Source organism: Mustela nivalis (genome assembly GCF_964662115.1).
Source record: "Mustela nivalis genome assembly, chromosome: 5".
Lineage (NCBI taxonomy): Eukaryota > Metazoa > Chordata > Mammalia > Carnivora > Mustelidae > Mustela > Mustela nivalis.
The window spans coordinates 40,296,650-40,318,558 of NC_139024.1; the positions used below are offsets into that span (position 1 = coordinate 40,296,650).

The window sequence follows — 21,909 nt, forward strand, 5'->3', positions numbered from 1 at the left end:
GGTTGCTGTGAGAATTAAACTCCTAGACTATAGTAAGCACTGTTTATAAAAGTGGTTAATGATTATTGCTATAAATAAGATTGTTGTAAGAGCTAGATAATGCATGTGAGGAGCTTACCAAAGTGCTTGGCACAAAGTAAATAGTCAATACAAGTGAGCTATAATAATAATAATAATAATAATTTTTTGAAACTGCTTTATTGAGATATAATTCACATACCTTATACTTCATCCATTTAAGTGTACAGTTCAGTGGTTTTTGCTATGTTCACAGAAATGTGCAACTGTTATCACAATTTTTTTTAAACTGGTATTTAGATATTTTCATTTTTTTTCTAATTTTTAAAAAATTTATATAAGTAATCTCCACCCAATGTGGGGCTCAAACTCATGACCCTGAGATCAGAGAGTTGCATGCTCTTTCGACTGGGCCAGTGAGGCACCCTGACATTTTCATTATTTCAAAAAGAAGCCCCCATGCCTTTTAACTCTCACCCCCCCCCAGACTGTATCGCTGTGCTCTCCCAAATCCTCGTGGGCAACCATTAACTCATTTTTCTCTCTATGTTCTCTATTCTGCTCATTTAATATAATTATCATTAATAAGTCATCTGAATCTGTTACCATTCTGTATAATAGCTCCCCATTTTCTCTAGAATAAAAATCCAAGCTTTCTAAAATGGTGTATGGTATATGAACTGTTTTTTATTTTTTGAAGTTTTTAAACTTAGAAGTTTCTTTAAAAAACAAAAACACAAACAAAAAGCGGGGCGCCTGGGTGGGTCAGTCAGTTAAGAGTGTCTTTGGCTCTGGTCGTGATCCCAAGGTCCTGGGATCAAGCCTCACATCAGGCTCTCTGCTCAGCAGGGAGCCTGCTTCCCCCTCCCTCTCTGCCTGCCTCTCTGCTACTTGTGCTCTCTCTCTCTCTGACAGAGGTCAAATAAATAAATAAATCTTAAAAAAAACCAAACTTCGTTTATTTAGTATCTACACCCAACAGGGGGCTTGAACTCATGATCAGGAGTTTCATGCTCTTCTGACTGAGCCAGCCAGGTGCCCCAAAGATAAAAGTTTATTTAAAGAAACTTTTTTTTTTTCCCCCTGTCAACCTTATTTCCAGTTCTTATTTCAGGTATTTTTTTTTTTTAAGATTTTTAAAAAATTTATTTGACAGAGACAGAGAGAGGAATAGAGAGTGAGAACAAGCAGGGTAGCAACAGGCAGAGGAAGAGGGAGAAGCAGGATCCTCATTCAGTAGGGAGCCTGATGTGGAGCTCAATCCCAGGACCCTGGGATCATGGTCTGAGCTGAAGGCAGAGGCTTAACGGACTGAGCTACCCAGTTGTCCCTGTTTCAAGTATTTTTTAATACAACCTAGTGGTTTTCAGCTGGGTTAATTTTGCCCCCAAGGGCAAATCTGGAGACATTTTTGGTTGTCACAACTGGTGGTGGGGGGGTTGCTTCTAGCATATAGTGTTTAGAGGCCAGGGATGTTGCTAAATATGTTATGATGTATGGGATAGCCTCACAAGGAATTGTCCAGCTCCAAATAGCAGTAGTGCAAGATTAAGAAAGAAACCTTAAATATACCTACACTTAATAACAGAAGATCAAAATCCCTGAAACAGAAAGTGACAGAAGAGGAAAAATAGGCAAATTCACAATTATAATTGGAGACTTTGACACTCTATCCTGAGTAACTGATAGAACAAATACAGAAAACATTAAGCATGTAGAATATCCACTATCGACAATCCTGACCCATTTGACATTTATAAGAATGCTGTGCCCAGTAACAGTAGAATACATGTTCTGTAGATCTGAAACATTCACCAAGATAGAGCATATTCTGAGCCATTAAACAAGTCTCAATAAATTTAGGAGAATTAATGTCATGCCCAAATAGTCAGTGACCCCAATGGAATTAAATTAGGAAAAAAAAAAAAAAACAACAAGAAAACCTGAAAGGTACTGGCAAAATCCCTAAATGTTAGAAATTGAGAAACGAAATTAAAAAAAAAAATAGTTAAAGGAAAATCATTGGGGAATCAGAAAGTATTATTATTATTTTTTTAATATTTTGAGAGAGAGCATATAAGATGTGGGGAGGGGCAGAAGGAAAGGGAGAAGCAGACTTCTCACTGAGCAGGGAGCCCCATGTGAGGCTCAATCCCAGGACTCTGGGATCATGACCAAGGCAGACACTTAACTAACTAAGCCACCAGGACCCCCAGTATGCAACTTTTGATCTCAGGATTGTGAGTTCATGCCTGTGTTGGGTGTAGAACTTACTTTAAAAAATTAAAAATAACCTGGCGATTCACAGACCTGTACCCCTGGGGCTAATAATACATTATATGTTAATTTAAAAAAATTACATGCTGAAAAATTTATTTTAAAAAATTCTAAGTTAAGGGTTCCTGGGTGGGTCAGTCGATTAAGTGTCTGTCTTCAGCTCAGATGGCTCAGTCTTGATTTTGGCTCTTGATTTTGGCTCAAGCCATGACTTTATGGTTGTGAGATCAAGTCATGCACTGGATCTCTGCTGGGCGTGAAGCCTGCTTACCTTTCTCTTCCTCTGTCCCTCCCACTCCTCAAAAAAACCAAAACAAAAACAAAAAAAATAACACCTACTATGAAAGGGTCTGGGGATCTAGCCCAGCATCTGGCTCTGTGCTCAGCAGTGAGTCTGTTTGTCCCTTTCCTCTGCTCTTCCCCTCTGCCTCTCCCCCAACTCATGCATGTGTACACATGTGCACTCTCTTTCAAATAAATAAAATCTTTAAAAAATTTTTAAGTTAAATTAAAATTTAGTTTCAAATTAAGCATAGAGTTACATGACCCAGTGATCTCACTCTTTGGTAATGAAAAAGGTTAAGAGTAATGAGTATATTACAACTGGTGTAAAAAAAAGAAAGCAATGAATATATGCCCATGAAATTTTTGTACCCAAATGTTCATAGTAGGTGTTATTTTTTGTTTTTGTTTTTGTTTTTTTGAAGAGTGGGATTAAAAGAGAGGAGTGGGAGGGACAGAGGAAGAGAAAGAAAGGTAAGCAGGCTTCACGCCCAGCAGAGATCCAGTGCATGACTTGATCTCACAACCATGAAGTCATGGCTTGAGCCAAAATCAAGAGCCAAAATCAAGACTGAGCCATGGAGGTATGTGCCGCCATGGTAGCTTTTTTGATGATAGCTGGGAACAGCAAAGCAGTGAAGTTAATGATCAGCATGCAAGTGGATAATAAAATTGTGATTTATTCATAGTGAAAAACTGCCAGTAGTAAAGTGGAATAAATTATTGAAGCATTTAATTACATGGATGATTATCAAAAGCGTTATACTGAGCAAAAGAAATTGGACAGAAAAGAGCACATACGGATTACATTTATATAAAGTTCTAGACTTGTTTAATTTGTGGTCATAAAATCATATTATTAGTTGCCTATTGGTGAGGGGATTGACTTCCAGGGAACAGAAGGGAACTTTGGGTTTGATACTTCATTTGGGTGGTGGTTACACAGGTATGTACATATATTAAAACTCATCAAACTATAAATGGATGGATTTTATTGTAAAGTGTATGTCAGTGAAGATTTATTCATTTATGTTCGTTTGTTTTTAAAAAATCTAAATATCTGAGGGCACTAGGCTGGCTCAGTTGGTAGAGCTGCAACTCTTTTTTTTTTTTTTTAAAGATTTTATTTATTTATTTGACAGAGAGAGATCACAGTAGGAGAGAGGAAGGGAAGAGATCACAGAGAGAGGAAGGGAAGCAGGCCCCCTGCTGAGCAGAGAGCCCGATGTGGGACTCGATCCCAGGACCCTGAGATCATGACCTGAGCCGAAGGCAGCGGCTTAACCCACTGAGCCACCCAGGCGCCCCAGAGCTGCAACTCTTGATCTTGGGTTAGGGGTTTGAGCCCATGTTGGGCATAGAGTTTACTTTAAAAAAAAAAAAAGCTAAATATCTATTTCTTTCTTTCTTTTTTTTTTTTTTTAAGATTTTGTTTATTTATTTGACAAAGATCACAAGTAGGCAGAGAACCAGGCAGAGAGAGAGAGAGAGAGAGGAAGGGAGAGAGAGAGAGAGAGAGAGAGAGAGAGGAAGGGAAGCAGGCTCCCTGCTGAGCAGAGAGCCTGATGCGGGGCTCAATCCCAGGACCCTGGGATCATGACCTGAGCCAAAGACAGAGGCTTTAACCCACTGAGCCACCCAGGCGCCCCAGTATCTACTTCTTCTAACACAGTTTTCCAGGTTACCTTTAAAAAAAAAAAAAGACTTTATTTATTTATTTATTCATTCATTCATTCATTTATTTATTTATTTATCTGAGCTAGAATGAGCGGGGTTGGGGGGGGGGCATTGAGATAAGGAGAGGGATAACCTCAAGCCGACTTCATGCTGAGTGTGGAGCCTGACACAGGACTAGATCCTGAGACCCTGAGATTATGACCAGAGCCGAAATTAGGAGTTGGGTGCTCAACCTACTGAGCCACCCACGCACCCCCAGATTACCTTTTGAAGAGAAAGTTCATGAAATGATATTCTCTCTGGAGCTTTTTCCCTAATGTGTAAGTATCCATTTGTATAACATGTCCAGGATAGTTGCAGTATTTTCATTTTATAGATGATATGTTTCTTTTTCTTCACAATATAACTACTTTTTATTTATTATTATTATTTTTTAAAATATTATTTATTTATTTATTTGAGAGAGAGAGAGAGAACAAGAGTGAGCACAAGCAGGTAGAAGACCAGAGGGAGAGGGAGAAGCAGGCTCCCCGCTGAGCAGAAAGCCCAACCTGGTCTTGATTCCAGGACTTTGGGATCATGACCTGAGCTGAAAGCAGATGTTTAACCGACTGAGCAACCCAGGCATCCCTACTCTTTATTTTTTATTTTTATTTACTTATTTTATTTTTGAGAGGTGAAGGGGTGGGACAGGGCAGAGGGTTACGGAGAGAGAATCTCAAGCAGGTGCCAGTGCCCGGCGTGAAGCCAGATGCAGGGCTGGTTCTCACAACCATGAAACCATGACCTGAGCTGAAGTCAAGAGTCAGATGCTTAACTTACTGAGTCATCCAGGCACCCCTACTGTATACTTTTTACATGATGATATCCTTTGTGGGCTTGTTTATAGGGACATTCAGCAATTGAAAATGTCATGTCATGCCCCTGTGAATCATGACCAAATCTGCTAAATTTTCTTGTAGGACTAATACTGATAAAAATCGTTCCAGTGTAATATCTTTCCCCCATCAGTGCTTTATTCAGAATTAGTTGTTTTATGAGTTAATGCCCTGTATTTAGGAAGATTTTATAAGAGCTCAGGTGTAAGGTGATCTTTCATGAGTGATAATTTTGGAAAAAATTGTTAAATTTTTGCATATGGTATTTAGGTTGTGTTCAAGCTGCACTCTTACAGATAACTGTTTAGTGTGAAACTCCTTAGAATAAATTCATAGCATTGGATTTCCTGGGTCAGCATTGGATAGCTTAAGCAGTTTAAATCTGCAATCTCATTGTCCACGGCAAGTGTTGTGTAGATCTGCGTGTACACTAGCAACATGAGACCTTTTACACACTTCAGTTTTCCTTGTTACTCTTATGAACATTCTGAGCTCAAGCACTAGAATTTTGTGATCTATTTCATCGTGCATATCAAAGTATAGCTGTCTCCTTTGATTTCTATTTTTCTGTTTGTTTATTAGAGGCTGAAGCCTTCACAGGGATATCCTCATTCATTTTCTGGAATTGATTTCTTACCTCTGTCCTTCCCTCAAGAGAGCTGGCAGTTTTGCCTACTAACAGCGAGGTTTTTTGTTTTGTTTTGTTTTCCCCATGCAATTTGTTTTACTTCAAGAGCAAAGGAGCTTGAGGAAACACTGAATTCTCTGGGAAGTATTGAGACCATGAAACAGATTATTTTTCAGGGAAGCTGTGTAGCATTTTACATGGAATTCAGGTATCAATACTTTTGCTATAAACCCCAGTGGACTGAAACTTCTTTGTAACAGCCTTTTACTTTAGACTCACTATAATCTTCTACTGCAGAAACCCCCATTTTGTTTTATAAGGTAAACTCACCTATGAAATCTGGAAATGGATGTTTTGATTCCAAGCTACGACTTTTTGCTATTCTGCCTAGTACAAATGAGTAGCATTTACATAGATACATTGTTTTCTTTCAGGTGTGGACACCTCAGGATCGCCAGTGTATCCTGAATACCTTAGCCCAGTTACTTCTGGATAAGGACTGTACTGTGCTTGTTGGTCGCCAACTGCGCCCTCTTCTTTTGGATTTGCTGGAAAGGAATGCTGAGGCCATTAAAGCTGGAGGCCAAGTCAACCACGATCTACACGAACGGCTCTGCGTGTCAATGAGCAAACTCATCTGTAACCATCCTGATGTCCTCCCGTGAGTAACAGTTTTTTCTTCACATTTCTCCGTGAGGTAGTAGAACCAGCACTTTCCTGGGAAATAAAAGAGGAGTCTGAGTTGAGGAGAAGGAAAGAAAGGAAATAGAAGAAGAAAGATAAGTGGTACTGTTCTATAAAAATAATCACAACAGAATCCCTTTATCCATTTCCTGTGTTCTTTTTAGTCTTGGCCATCAAGACAGGTCTAGAAAAATGGCCAAGACATGTTCCCTGCCGTCAAGGATTGTATCATCTGGCGAGATATCCATATAAGACGATTTAATTATATTTATTTTAAAAGATTTTATTTATTTGTCAGAGAGAGAAAGAGAGAGAGAGCATGCACACAAGCAGGGGGAGCAGCAGGCAGAGGGAGAAGGAGGCTCCCCACAGAGCAAGAAGCCTGATGTGGGACTCAATCCCAGGACCCTGGGATCATGACCTGAGCTGAAGGCAGCTGCTTAACCGACTGAGCCACCTAGGTGGAGTCCCCATAGAAGGCAGTTTAATTAATTAATTAATTAATTAATTTATTTTTTTAAAAGATTTTATTCATTCATTTGACAGACAGAAATCACAAGTAGGCAGAGAGGTAGGCAGAGAGGGCGGGGGGAGAAGCAGGCTCTCCGCTGAGCAGAGAGCCCGAAGTGGGGCTCGATCCCAGGACCCTGGGATCATGACCCGAGGGGAAGGCAGAGGCCCCAACCCACTGAGCCACCCAGGCGCCCCTGGAAGGCAGTTTAAATGAATTTTAGCTGAGGTTCTTAGAGCATACACTTCAGAAGGTTATAATTTTTGCTTGCTAGAGCAGCCACAGGGATGGCGTCCTTTTTAACTTTCTATAATAATCTATCCAAAGCAGTATTGTAAGAAGTTGTCTTAGAACTGAATTATTTGTTTTTAAAGATTTTATTTATTCATTTGAGAAAGTGAGCAAGCAAGAGAGCACAAGCCGCAGAGGGAGAGGGAGAAACAAGCTCCCTGCTGAGCAGAGAGCCCAACATGGGGCTCAGTCCCAACACCCTGGGATCATGACCTGAGTTGAAGGCAGACTCCCAATCGACCGAGCCGCCCAGGCACCCCAAGAATTGGATTCTAATATTAACGTTTCCTGGGCTGGTTCACCCCTCCTTAGGCAGCCTGGTGATTGTCCACTTCTGGGAAGTCACCATATTGATGGTAAACTTACCATGCACACCAGATCTGCATGTCAGATCTATAATCCAGAAGTCCTCCTGCCTCATCCTCCCAAACAGTTGGGGGCTACAGGGACATGCCACCTCATCTGCCTTTGTCTTTAACTTAATAGTAAAATATCGTTTGTGTGGAATAGTCAAAGGGGCAGCCAAATGAGTGTTAGAGTTTTTTTTAGTTGAGTTTGAACTTTCATTCTAAAGTTGAATAATATCTGTGCACTAATAAGAGTATTTCTTTTCTTTTTTTTTTTTTTTAAGATTTTATTTGAGGGCGCCTGGGTGGCTCAGTTGGTTAAGCAACTGCCTTCAGCTCAGGTCCTGATCCCAGAGTCCTGGGATCGAGTCCCACATCAGGCTCTCAGCTCCATGGGGAGTCTGCTTTTCCCTCTGACCTCCCCTCTCATGCTCTCTCACTCTGTCTCTCTCTCAAATAAATAAAAAAAAAAAAAAAAAAAAAAGATTTCATTTGAGAGAGAGTGTGTACATGCAGTCAAGCCTGGGCAAGCGGGGAGGGGTAAAGGGGGAGGAAGAAGGAGAGGGAAAAAATGTGAAGGAGACTCCCCACTGAATGGGCAGCCTGATGGGGGGGCTCTCTCTCATGACTGTGCGCCACCCAGGTGCCTCTATGAATATCTGTTATATCCATCTCTCTCTTTTTTTTTTTAATTTTTAAAAATTTATTTATTTGTCAGAGAGAATACAAGCAGGCAGAGTGGCAGGCAGAGGGAGAAGCAGGCTCCCTGCTGAGCAAGGAGGCCGATGTGGGACTCGATCCCAGGACCCTGGAATCATGACCTGAGCCAAAGGCAGCAACTTGACTGACTGAGCCACCCAGGCATCCCTTAATTGTTTTTATCAACATAATAAGTATACTTTGGCTTTCTTGGAAGTATGATCTCTAATCTGGTTCTTGAATACACAGGGAATAAGAAATGAAGGCTTGGGAGAAAACCAGAATTTTTTTTTTTTTTTTTTTTTTTTTTTTAGATTTTATTTATTTATTTGACAGATCACAAGTAGGCAGAGAGGCAGGCAGAGAGAGAGGAGGAAGCAGGCTCCCCGCTGAGCAGAGAGCCGGGTGAACCGGCTCAATCCCCGGACACTGGGATCATGACCTGAGCTGAAGGCAGAGGCCTTAACCCACTGAGCCACCCAGGTGCCCCGAAAACCAGAATTTGTATGAGCTTTTCTAAAAGGGGAGGAAAAAATGAGCCCAGGTTAATGGAACTGGAAAATACACAGCAAACATCAATGTCATACTTGATAATTAGGAACATATGCTGTGGGTTGATTGAGGGTTGAAATTGTGGCCTCACTTAGTGCTTTAATCATTTAGATGTACTTATCTGTGGTACCTTTTCATAAGGTATCCCAACTATCCTGTGCTTACCAGATGAGATTGACATGTGGGTAACTTGAACCCCCATTTCTCCTAAGCCTTTGTGATAGAATGCTTCTGGATTGCGTTTGAGAATCATTAAAATGATGGATTAGTTTGATTTCCCATCTGCTTCAGATTTTATGTTCTTATTAAATGCATATGAACACACCCCTATTTTTTCTTCTTTGCATTTTGCCAAGACCGTGTATTTTACTTACACTCCCATGTTGTTCCAAAAATTATATAATGCAGTTTATGAAAGTGCCCATGATAGAGTAACTTAAAATACAAGCAGAAAAAAGAGCTGTGTGTGAATGAATCAATGCGTGTTTTAAAATGAACTATAGGCCATGATGTAGAATGAGATTTTGATTTTTAGTTTTAGGAATTATAGTTGATTAATTCAGCATGTGCCCCAAATTTCCTTTGTAGAGGAAATACACTTAATGTATTAGGAATATACCAAATATATTTAGATAAGATGTAGTCATTCATCCAATAGGTAAATAGGTAAACATAGGAGACCCTTGTTTTTAGCCCTGGGCCACATCATGGGGGTAAAAATATAATGGATTATTGTACTTTACAAACAATTGAATATAATACACTAATAGAGGTGTGTGAGGCAAATACTTAAGGGGAGGAATAAAATCACTAAAGAAGAATGAGTGTTTTCCTCTTGGAAATCAGAGAAAGTTTGTACTGGGGCAGATTTTGGAGAAAGAGCAAGGAGAGGAAGAATAAAGAGAAGAGAAATAGGATGGCAATGAAAATCTAGGATTGGGGGGAAGAAGAGACTGTACAGAAGGTACTTTGGTAAGCTCCCTAGCGTCCTAATCCCTGCCATTCATTTACAGATCCATACCTCTTTCTGAGCTCAGCATGTTTGAGGCTTCCATGAGGTACCTCAGTGGTCTTAAACATTCTTTTTCTTTTTCTTCTTTTTTCCTTACGCTGTTTGCTCATTACTGGGTGCCTATCCCAACTTTATTTAGATAACAATTGAGGTATATTTTTGTTGACATATAACATTGTATAAGTTGAACATATATTACATAGTGATGTGATACATGTATATATTGTAAAATATTTACCATAATAAGATTAGTTAACATATCTTTCACCTCACATAATTACCATTTTGTTGCCGTTTGTTCATACTGTTTTTGCACCTAGAATCCTCAAACATATGTTTTACTCTGGCAAATTCTTTGTTAGGACTCTGGGAAAGCAATCCCAGCTGTTGATGCATTCCCTATTCTAACATATTAGGTTTCCGGGTACCCCCCCCAATTCAATTTTTTTTAAAGGAATCTCAACACCCAGTGTGGGTTTGTACTCAAAACTGTGAGATCAAGAGTTATATACTCTATCCAGGTGCCCCAGGTTATTTTTGAATTTTTGACATAGAATGTCATATTGAACATCCTTCGGCATGAAATTTGTGGATCTGTCGTGGTGATTAGGAATGTGGATTTTTAAAACAATGATGTTGTTTTAGTAATAATATATATTTATACAGGATTTTGTAGTGTTTAGGTATATGTTTTTAATCTTTTTTTTTGATTTAGTGGTAGACCACTTCCTCTTTTTTTTTTCCCTTAAGTTTATTTATTTAATTTTTTTTCTTTCTGCACTCAGTGTGGGGCTTGAACTCACAACCCCAAGATCAAGAGTCTTATGTTCTTCCAGCTGAGCCAGTCAGGTGCCCTTTAATCTTTATATTGTAACATCTTCAGTAATGTCATTGTAAAATCTTATTTTTAAAATCTTTAGAGAGGTTAACTAAATTGTCCTAAATGTCAGAGCCAGAACTGGACCACAGGTCTTATTTCTAGATGCTAGGAAAACTATGATGAGTTGCCCAAGTGAGTGGCTCATCCCAGATTAGATGTTTAACTGGATGGTATTCCTTGTCACTTTTTTTTTTTTTAAAGATTTTATTTATTTATTTTTCTTTTCTTCTTTTTTTTTTTTTTTAAGATTTTATTTATCTATTTGACAGAGATCTCAAGTAGGCAGAGGTAGGCAGGGGGAGGGGGGAAAGCAGGCTCCCTGCTGAGCAGAGAGCCTGATGCAGGGCTCCATCCCAGGACCCTGAGATCATGACCTGATCTGAAGGCAAAGGCTTTAACCCACTGAGCCACCCAGGTGCCCCCCTTGTTGCATTTTGGACCTTTTGACACTTTCTTACTCCAGGAAAGAGATCCTTTTCTCAGTCATTGAATATTCTCTAGGATAAAAGAAAAAAAAATAATGTTATTCTCTGGCTAAAAAGGCTTTATTGGTCCATCCATCATTGCTTAGATCAGAATTTTTAGAGCACTTCCTAAAAATGATGGGTCTCTAGAGAAAAGGGTAATGTAGTCAAGTAAGTTTGACAGAGTATATTGACCAGTCTTCCTTTTGTATACTTAGAGTGGACCACAATTTGCTTCCTCCATTTGCATACAAATGTAAGGTCATTGCCGGTGCACTCTGCTCATTTACCCCTATCTTCCTCAAAGACCCCGTGGAACGTGGAACGGGTTGACCATGTGGTTACTGCTTATCTGCCTTATCTTGCATGCTTGTTACTGCCCACCTATCCCACATTTGCTGCCAACCTAAGCTGCCCCTGAGCTAGTGTAATGTCAGCTTCTCTCCACCAAAGAATTATTATTCTGACAGCATCCTTGTGAAGAAAAATATGTCCTGTTTTTTTCTCTTAATTAAGAGAAAAGTGGTTGGGGGGGGGGCTGGGTGGCTCAGTGGGTTAAAGCCTCTGCTGTCAGCTCAGGTCAGGATCTTAGGGTCCTGGGATTGAGCCCCACATTGGGCTGTTGCTCAGCAGGGAGTCTGCTTCCCCCTCTTTCTGTCTCTGCCTGCCTCTCTGCCTGTCAAATAAAGAACATCTTAAAAGAAAAGTGATAAATTTAAATTATAATACAGAATTATAAAAAGCAGAAGTCTTCACCCTGAAATCCTACATTTTAGGGGTAGCTGTTATTAGTAGTTTTGGTGTATTTCCTCCCAAATCTCTTTCTCTTTCTTGTTCTGCCAGGTCTTTTCTGAGCAGGAGCTGAATCTTCTAAGTTTCATTTGTCCAGTCTCATTCAGAATATCACAAGTGTTAATTTACTAAGCCTGTATTCCTGTTTGCCTGGCTTGCTTGTAGAAGTCCAAGGTTTCCCACCCATCTCCTGTATTCTCATTATTCCCCAATTGAAGTTTTTATATTTGGGGATTTATTGAGCCAGTAATCTGGGGTATATCTCCTTGGTGCTACAAGTTGCTCTGGAAAACAGATTCAAATGGCCCCTGCGACCATTGCATTGCTCTTTTATATTCCCAGTGGGTTCCTGGGGATTCTGTTACTGACCACTAGTACACCAAGTTGTTATAAAGGGATGCAACTCAGGAACAGGCTGATGGAAGAGACTGCTTCATAATGCTAGATTTGGCAGTGATTTTTTTGGATGACACCAAAAGCACAAACAACAAAAGCAAAAATAGACAAATGGAACATCAAACTAAAAACTGAGGCACAGCAAAGGAAACAAGGATGTAGAGGCAACCTACAGATTGGGAGAAAATATTCGCAAATTTTGTGTTATGTGTTTAATAGGGGATTAATATCCAGAATAGGTAACGAACTGTGTGATCCAACCATCCTTCTTTCCTTCCTTCCTTCCAAATTTTTTTTTTATTTATTAGAGAGAGACAGAGAGAGAGAATACGGAGAGGGGTAAGAAGGGAGGGAGAGGGAAAGAGTCCCAAGCAGACTGTCTCTGTGCTGAGCTTGAGGTCTGATGCAGGGCTCAGTCTCATGTCCTTGAGATGATGATCTGAGCCTGAACCAAGAGTTGGAGAGTTTACTGACTAAGCCACCCAGCGGGCCCCCTTTCTGAAGCTATTTATCCTTCTTTGTGATCCTACTTTCCTTCCTTCTGTGTTTCATGAAAATCTGTTATCCCTTCAGATACAACCAAAGTGTCTCTTCTGGACTCCCCTAGTTTTAGATGAATCTTTTTTCATGTGCCTCTTCGTTTCTGTAGGTGACTATCTTCCTTGCTATTGGAGGAGTCCAGTTTTATACCCCTGGTACTTAACACAGTGTCTGGCTGCTAGGGAGAGATCAGTAGATGTTTGTTGAAGATGAGTGTATTTTCAGTAGAAAACACTTGGGATGAGAAATTCCTGGTTTCCGTATTCTCTTAGATATCTCATGCCATGGTCCTGGTTCCTGAACTTAAACAGGATACCATCTTAGGACTAGGTAGCTTCAGTATTTGTCTGTTTGGTCTCAGACCCTTGGAAATTCCTGTTATATTCTGCTGTCCTGTCTCAAAGTGGAGATGTGTATACTTTGATATCCTCACCAACAAATAAAAATAATCTCTCTCTTTCTGAAGGTTTGCCTTAAGGTATTTTAAGGACACTTCTCCAGTCTTTCAAAGACTCTTCCTAGAGAGTTCAGATGCTAATCCAGTCCGCTATGGGCGCAGGCGGATGAAGCTTCGGGACCTAATGGAAGCAGCTTACAAGTTTCTGCAGCAAGAGCAGTTTGTGTTCCGGGAGCTCTGGGACTGGAGTGTGTGTGTCCCTCTGCTTAGAAGCCATGACACCTTGGTCCGCTGGTATGTAGCTGTTGGACTTTTCTTGTGTTTACGTGTGGGGATCACAGAGGGAGTGTAGAGTTCTGTGCATGAGGAGGGAAAGGAAGCTATGTAAAATGGGTTATTTTTGTGCTGGTGCCTTTTGCGTTCTTATTTCCTTAGTCATGTGTCCCTTTAGTGGAAAATGAGATGATATTAGTGGAGGTCCATTTTTTTTTTGAGTTTTGTCAAGTGAATTCATTATGCCTGATTTGCATTTTCTACTCTCAAATGTATTATAGTAATTCTGTAAGATTTCCTTTTCTTTTTTAAGAGTTTGTTTATTTATTTAGTTAAGTAATCTTTACATCCAGCATGGAGCTCGAACTCCCCACTCTGGGATCAAGAGTTGCATGCTCTACCAACTGAGCCAACCAGGCACCCCTTAAGATTTCCTTTTTTAGTGTTTGGCTAGCTAAGAAATTTTCTTTATTCTTGAGACTCAGCTGCTTGTCCTGAGTTTTTATACTTTGATTTTCTCCAGGTACACAGCCAATTGTCTTGCTTTGGTCACCTGTATGAATGAAGAGCACAAGTTATCATTCCTTAAGAAGATTTTTAATAGTGAGGAACTGATCCATTTCAGGTTGAGGTAAGAAGGGGGATTCCCGGAGATCTTGATGTGGCTTTGCTATGCATTAAAGTAATTGATGAAATCCTCATTTTCCACAGGTTACTAGAAGAGGCCCAGCTGCAGGACTTGGAGAAGGCCTTGGTTTTGGCTAATCCAGAAACCTCCCTTTGGCGTAAGGAGAAGGAGCTACAGTACTTACAGGGACATCTTGTTTCAGCTGACCTCTCTTCCAGGGTGACTGCTGTCTGTGGTGTGGTGCTGCCTGGGCAGCCACCAGTCCCTAGAGAGCAGGTATGTTGGCATCAGTAGGGTGTGTGTCCTCTTCCCCTTCTTAAACACCAAGTGTGCTTTCCTCCTTGGCGGGGCTCTGTGTTATTGGTGTGAGTCAAATTGAGTTTGCCAGATTGCTGTTCCATTTACAGAAGTATTCAGAAGAGATTAAGAAAAAAAAATTTTTTTTTTTTAAATAAGATTTTTTTTAAAATTTTATTTATTTGACAGACAGAGATCACAAATAGATAGGCAGGCAGAGAGAGAGAGAGGAGGAAGCAGGCTCCCCGCTGAGCAGAGAGCCCGATGCGGGACTCGATCCCAGAACCCTGAGATCATGACCTGAGCTGAAGGCAGAGGCTTAACCCACTGAGCCACCCAGGCACCCAGATTAAGAAAAATTTACCCAGGGCCCTCTTCTGATATTTCCTTTGTTTCTGTTTGGTGTTAAATTAGAAACTCTAATGATCCCCATGTGAGGCTTTTCACTTCAGCAGAGCTCTTCCATATATTCTCTCTGTGACATTGTGTAGCACATGGATGTGATACCATATTTATGTGAAACAAAGGTAGAATGACTAGTCTGGAGACCTTTGGACTCCCCTTTGACAGAGACAGGACTAGGCCCAAGTAAAACTCCCCAGCAACTTCTTTCTGTCATAACATTCTTTTTGCTCATTGTGTGGGAGGCTAGTAACTGTAGTGAACTTCCCCCTGCTGTATGAAATGAGCTTTTTCCAAGAATGTGACTCCAGACCCACAGTTTTGAAAGGTTTATAGATTATAATCTAGCTCTATAATCTGAAACTGATGGGAGCCAGTCTGTTTTTCCCCAGCTGTCTTCAGTCAGTTGTCACTTTATGTGATGGTTGGATTCACCCAGTTTTCTTTTTGGATGATGTCCTAAGTCATTTCTTGAACCATTAGTTTGTCCACTAGGCAGTACAACTAAAAAAAAAAAAAATCATAATAAGGGGTGCCTGGCTGGCTCAGTTGGAAGAGCATGTGGCTCTTGATCTTGGGGTCATGAGTTTGATCCCCACGTTAGGTGTAGCAATCACTTCAAATAAATAACATTAAAAAATAATAAAAATTTTAAAAAGCATAATATGTGGGGGTGCCTGGATGGCTCAGTGGGTTAAGGCCTCTGCCTTCGGCTCGGGTCATGATCCCAGGGTCCTGGGATTGAGCCCCGCGTCAGGTTCTCTGCCCTGTGGGGAGCCTGCTTTCCCCTCTCTCTCTGCCTACTGTGTTCTCTGTCTGTCAAATGAATAAATAAAACCTTTAAAAAAATAAAATAAAGGAAAAAATAAAAAAATAATAAAGCACAATATGTGTTAAAAATGCACATCTTAAATGTGCAGCTCAGTGATCATTTGTAAACTGAAAATATCTATGTAACAAGTAGTAGGACACCAGCAGTTCCAGAGGCCCTTGTCTTTCCCTTTGGTCACTAAGAATCTCCCAACCCCAACTACTCTCTTAACATAGATTAGGTTCTGAGCATTAGAATTTTAACACAGGGAAGGATTCCAGTTGGGGTGGCCCTGATGTTGAGTAGCAGTGACGAGGCACTGGGGCAGAAGTACGGAATGATGCTTTGGCCTGCTAAACTGTTGAGAGTAACAGCCCTATAGACTTCAAGCTTCCAGCCCTGGGGTATCTGGATGGCTCCGTCAGTTAAGTGGTTAAGCATTTGACTTTGGCTCAGGTCAGGATCTCAGGGTCCCAGGATCCAGCCCTATATATCTCTTCATGGCCAGTGGGGAGTCTGCTCATTCCTCTGTCTCTTCCCCTGCTTGTACTCTCTCTCTCAATAAATAAAATCTAAACAAACAAACAAACAAACAAAACAAAAAAAACTTCCGGTCCTGAATCTCATTTTGTCCTCACATATCTATAGGGGACTGGCCATGTTTGAGAAGTTATTATTCCTTAGAAGTTCTTAAAATCCCACTTTTCTAAAAGATCTTTTTCTCTATATTAGGTACATTGTTATTTGAAAGACAATTAAAAAAAAATTTATTCATTTATTTGAGAGAGAGAGCATGAGCTGGGAGAAAGGGAGAAGGAGAGGGAGAAGCAGATTCCTTACTGAGTAGGAACTCTGATGTAGGACTTGATCCCAGGACTCCAGGATCGTGAACTGAACTGGAGGCAGATGCTTAACTGACTGAGCCACCCGGGCGCCCTGAAATTTTTTTTTAATGCAGTAAAATACAACATTTACTGTCTTCAACTTTTTTCCTTTCTTTCTTTCTTTCTTTTTTTTAATTTACATAAACTGTACTCCCAATGTGAGACTCAAACTCACAACCCTGAGATTAAGAGCCACATACTCTACTGACTGAGCCAGCCAGACGCCCCAACCATTCTTAAACAGTTTTAAATGTACTCTTCAGTGATGTTAACTATATTCATTGTTTTGTAAACAAACTCCAGAGCTTTTCATCTTGAAAAATGGGTAGAGTTAAAACTTTATACCCATTAAACATATTGGGAACATTATTATTTTTTACTTTTTGTTATGGAAAATGTGAAATATGTTTTAAAATAGAAATAGTGGTGTGACAAATCTCCATGTACCCATCACTTAATTTCAGTAATTATAAATTCATGATCATTTATAGTTCTGCACACTCTCTCTAAAACGTTAGTTGAAGCAACTCCCAAATATCACATCATTTCATGCCTAAATATTTCAGTATATATGTATAAAAGAAAATAACTTTAAAAAATCCATTATTCTTTATTATACCTGAAAAAATAACAATTTTGTAATAGAGTATCCTTTGAGTGTCCATATTTCCCTGATCTATAAATATATCATGTGCATTCTTGATCTTAGATATGAAATCCTAGAATGTGGTGAAAGGAAGAAAAACTAATAAAAATTAAGTCATGAGATGAAGTTTGCCTCCATCCTTTGTGTATCAACTTTTTTGGCTTCTCAAACTTTGGGAAACTTTCCTTAAATTTGCTAGCAAATTCTGCCAAAAGGAAAAATTCATCTTTATTTTGTATAACATACCTATTAATATTATAATTCTGGTGCTACTAATTTATTTAGAGGTTTATGTAAAGGTCAGTGGAAGCATTGTAGAAATTAACTTGTGCCCCTTGGAGGAAAGACTGTTGACATGCCTTTTATTTTTCTTTTATCTCCTTAGGCTAGTACTAGGAATTCTTCTCGTGAACAGGAGCTGGCCTTTAGGTCTTATGTGCTGGTTGATTCAGTCTGCAGAAATCTTCAAACACTGGCTATGGCAGTGGCTTCTCAGAATGCTGTGTTGTTGGAAGGACCAATAGGATGTGGCAAAACTTCCTTAGTTGAACACTTAGGTGCAATGACAGGTAGACAGAAGCCCCCTCAACTTCTTAAAGTCCAGCTTGGAGATCAGACGGACAGTAAGGTAATTAAGATACAGCAAATTTTGGTGGGTTCACATGCTTACAGATGTTTGAATTAAAGTACTCTTTTTGCTAGGGGAAGATGGGAATAGTTACTGGTCTTCCTTGTAACTGATGGGACCAAAAACATTAAGTGCCTGTTTATATCCATATAGAAGTTTAATAAAAGAATCAGTCAAAAGATGTGGCATTGGCATCTCAGATGTGTGGGTTCAGTAATACATTATCCTCTTCCTGCAGATGCTGCTGGGAATGTACCGCTGCACAGATGTCCCAGGGGAGTTTGTGTGGCAACCTGGTACTCTCACACAGGCAGCCACAAAGGGACACTGGATCCTTCTGGAGGATATTGACTATGCTCCCTTAGACGTGGTATGTCATTTCACTAATTATTTGCTGATTTCCTATCTTTTTTTTTTTTTTTTTTTTTGTAAATATTTTTATTTATTTATTTGAGCAAGAGAGAGCACTGGGGGAAGAAAGGCAGAGGGAGATGGAAAAGGGAGTCCTACATGGGGCTCGATCCTGAGTCCTGGGATCATGATCTGAGCTGAAGGCAGAGACTTAATGGACTAAACCACCTAGGTGCCCCTGATTTCCTATCTTTGAAGAGCATGTTGTTAATAGTGATTTGGGGAGATAATATAAACAACATAGGTGTTTGCAGTACCTGGGTGGCTGAGATCATGATCCTAGGGTCCTGGCATCGAGCCCCATGTGGGGCTGTCTGCTCAGCGGGGAGTCTCCTTCTCCTTCTCCCTCTGCCCACTCCTCTGCTTGTTCTCTCTAATTCTCTTACTCAAATAAATAAATAAAATCTTAAAAAAAAAAACAAAACCGTAGATGTTTGATTAGAGATGGTATGTTTTCGGAGAAGCTCATTCATGATTACCTACCTATCTGGTTTGAGGTATGATTTACTTATCTGGTCTTCTGTTTGATAGATAAATTGGTAAAGTTCTGCTGGTGCTGTTTTGGTTGAGTAGAGTAGTCCCCCCTTATCTGCCATTCAGTTACCCACGGTTACTCATCCTAAGCAGATGATCCTCCTGATGTATCATCAGAAGGTCAATAGTAGCCTAACACTATATCACAGTGTTACAGTTATTCATCTCACTTTATCTTGTCATGTAGGGATTTTATCATCTCACATCTCCACAGGAAGGGTGAGTACAGTACAATAAGATACTTTGAGAAAGAGACCACATTCACATAACTTTTATCATAGTATATTGTTATAAATATTGTTTTATTATTTACTGTTGTTAATCTCTTACCTTGCTAATTTATAAGATAAACTTTATTATAGGTGTGTATGTATAGGAAAAAGCATAGTATAGATAGGATTCTGTGTTGTCCACAGTTTCAGACATCCAGAGCGGGTCTTGGAAGTAGCCTTTGTGGATAACCGGGAACTACAATAGTTGGATATGTGATCAATCAATTTCATTGTAGTTTTTTTCTTCTTTAGTTTATTCAGTTTCATAACCTTTCCAAGAATAGGCCTTGTGGGAAACATCTTACCCACTTTAGAGATACATTGGAAATTTTGAGATCCTTCTTCCCAGCTGTGGCATTGGTAGAGCAGCAGGCTGAGGACACGTGAAGGAAGAGAGGATAATAATAAGAGCATGTTTGTCTTTGTTTCATTGTACATCCAGTTTATTTTCGTTTTGAATCTTTTTCTAGTGTATCAAAATAGCTATGCAGGCAGTTCATGTTTCCTCTATATTCTGTAAAGTATGACAAAAAGATGTATTTTAGAATGAAAGTTTTTTCTTTTGGGAAGATTTTCTTGAGATTGGTTTTAATTTTTAAAAATTATTTATTTATTTTACCATGAACCCTAAAGTACCTGCATAAGGACTTTCCTCTCTTGATTAAGAATAATGAGAGTGTGTGTGTGGGTTTAAGGAAAGAGTGGCTATAAATACATGTGTATTGTGATGATTTTTGTATTGTAAAGATGTAAGAGGGTTATTGGCTCAGACAGTGCCTCACAGTTTAATTACCATGTTCTAGGGTTCCCCCTAAGTATCCCCCCTTTTGAGTCTAGTTGGCACATCATTTCTAGAGTCATAATGCTCAGTTTTATATAAAGGGCTGGAAACCCAGTTTTCTTAATAAGCCCAGAGCCAAGGCTGACTCCTACTAATGAGACTTAAAAATAAAACCGAAATATAAACCACAAGGCCGAGTATTTGTTGAGGCTTTTTACTTTCTTTTCTTTTTTCTTTTTCATCTTTTCCCCCTTCTTTCCACACCCAAACTGAGGCTTTCCATTCTAGTGCTCTCTTCACTGGGGCAATTTTTTCAGGTAACAGGATACCTAGGAAGTCATTAGGATTATGGATTGTGGAATTAGAGCCAAACAAGGTAGGAGAACATAAGAGATATTCCATCCAAGCCATGATGTATCCTAGGGATCTTTTGCTGTCCTGTAGTTAATTACATTCTTTGATGATCAAATCCAGATTCAAGACCAAACTGACAGTTTGTATTTTGCTCTCCCCTTGGCAGTGTTTGGTAAACATCAGAAAATTCTTCTGCATTGAGTCTCATTTTGTGTAGACCATTCCCCTTCTGTTCATACATTTGTTCTCTTCATACAAAGGGTATGTTGTTCATTTGAGTACATTTAATCTTCAATATCACTATACTGAGGTTGTGTTTACTTTAAAACATGCCTAGATCCCTTGATTATTGTTTTGTTGTTTTAGAATTTCTCAGCTAATAGTTAGCCCTTTATTATTTTAAGGTAGCTTTTACAGATTTCAGGATGATTTTCTGTAGTTTCAGGTTTTGGAGTTATTTGGAGTTGCTCCTACATTATTTTGGGCTTTCCTTTCAGCTTCTAGCCAAGTGTGAAATAATGATGCTTAGTAAAATTGTCTGATATTTTAGAACCCTCTTTCTGACTCTTTGGTCCTCTTACTTTGTTTTTTCTTTTTAAGCTTCCTCTGCACACTCATGTTCCCTACATCTATATGCTTGAAAAATTTCTCCATTTTGTCCCTAGCTGGTGGAAGTTCAGGATGTCCAAATGGAACTTACCGCTCTTTCTCAGAACACCCTTTTCTGCCATAGTTAGCAAGCCAGAAGTTTGATTTCTCTTTCTAGTCTCTTATTCATTTAGTCTTATATTGCTTTGCACTTTTTTTTTTTTTTTTAAAGATTTTATTTATTTATTTGACAGAGAGAAATCACAAGTAGACGGAGAGGCAGGTAGAGAGAGAGAGGAAGGGAAGCAGGCTCCCTGCCGAGCAGAGAGCCCGATGCGGGACTCGATCCCAGGATCGATCGATCCTGAGATCATGACCTGAGCCGAAGGCAGTGGCTTAACCCACTGAGCCACCCAGGCGCCCCTGCTTTGCACTTTTTTTTATCTCTTTATTTTATTCTCTTCTATCCCACTGCCTTAGTACAGGGTTTACTTCTATCCATCTATGTAGCTATCATGCTTTGTTACCCAACTAGTCTCTTCTTTTTGTTTTCTTTTGTTTTCCTTTCCTGCCAGCCAAACATCTATCTGTACAACTATCCTGCCTTTGTTTTTGCCTCTTTCCTGTAGGCTACCGCCCTTGCAGTTTATATTCCATGTTGTCGTGCAGTTGATTTTCTAAAATGGAAATTATAGTATTTCCCCCCAGGCTAAAATCCTCTTAATATCTTTCATGAGAGAATTCAAACTCCTTAGCTCAACACAGCAGACCCTTAATCATTTATCTCTACATTTTGTAGTTTTTCACTATTTCGTATACATACTCTGCCCTAACAACTATGCTGTTAGGCATGTAGATTTTTATCCATTTGAATACTTTCTGCCTGGAGTATATATGCTATTTCTCTCCCATGAGACCTAATTCCTGCTCACATTTAAGACTCTGAATATCATTACTTCTGAGGTGGATTCTGTGCCCTGCTTCTACACCATTTCATTCTGACTCACATTCACCTTTGGGGTCGCACTGATCATGCTGTATGGTTGTTTTCATGGCTATTCTTTCAGATGGTAGG

The 21,909-nt window shown here is 39.6% G+C and overlaps 1 protein-coding gene across 2 annotated transcripts in view; it reads left to right on the forward strand.

The window, feature by feature from the left end:
* MDN1 (midasin AAA ATPase 1) overlaps nt 1-21,909 on the forward strand; it is a 167,406-nt gene that overhangs the window by 4,470 nt on the left and 141,027 nt on the right. For both annotated transcript variants that reach the window (XM_082730557.1, XM_082730558.1), the window contains exons 2-7: nt 6,195-6,421; nt 13,395-13,619; nt 14,122-14,229; nt 14,310-14,502; nt 17,652-17,894; nt 18,133-18,264. In XM_082730557.1, coding sequence (XP_082586683.1) covers nt 6,195-6,421; nt 13,395-13,619; nt 14,122-14,229; nt 14,310-14,502; nt 17,652-17,894; nt 18,133-18,264 — 1,128 coding nt within the window. The remainder of the gene's footprint in view (nt 1-6,194; nt 6,422-13,394; nt 13,620-14,121; nt 14,230-14,309; nt 14,503-17,651; nt 17,895-18,132; nt 18,265-21,909) is intronic.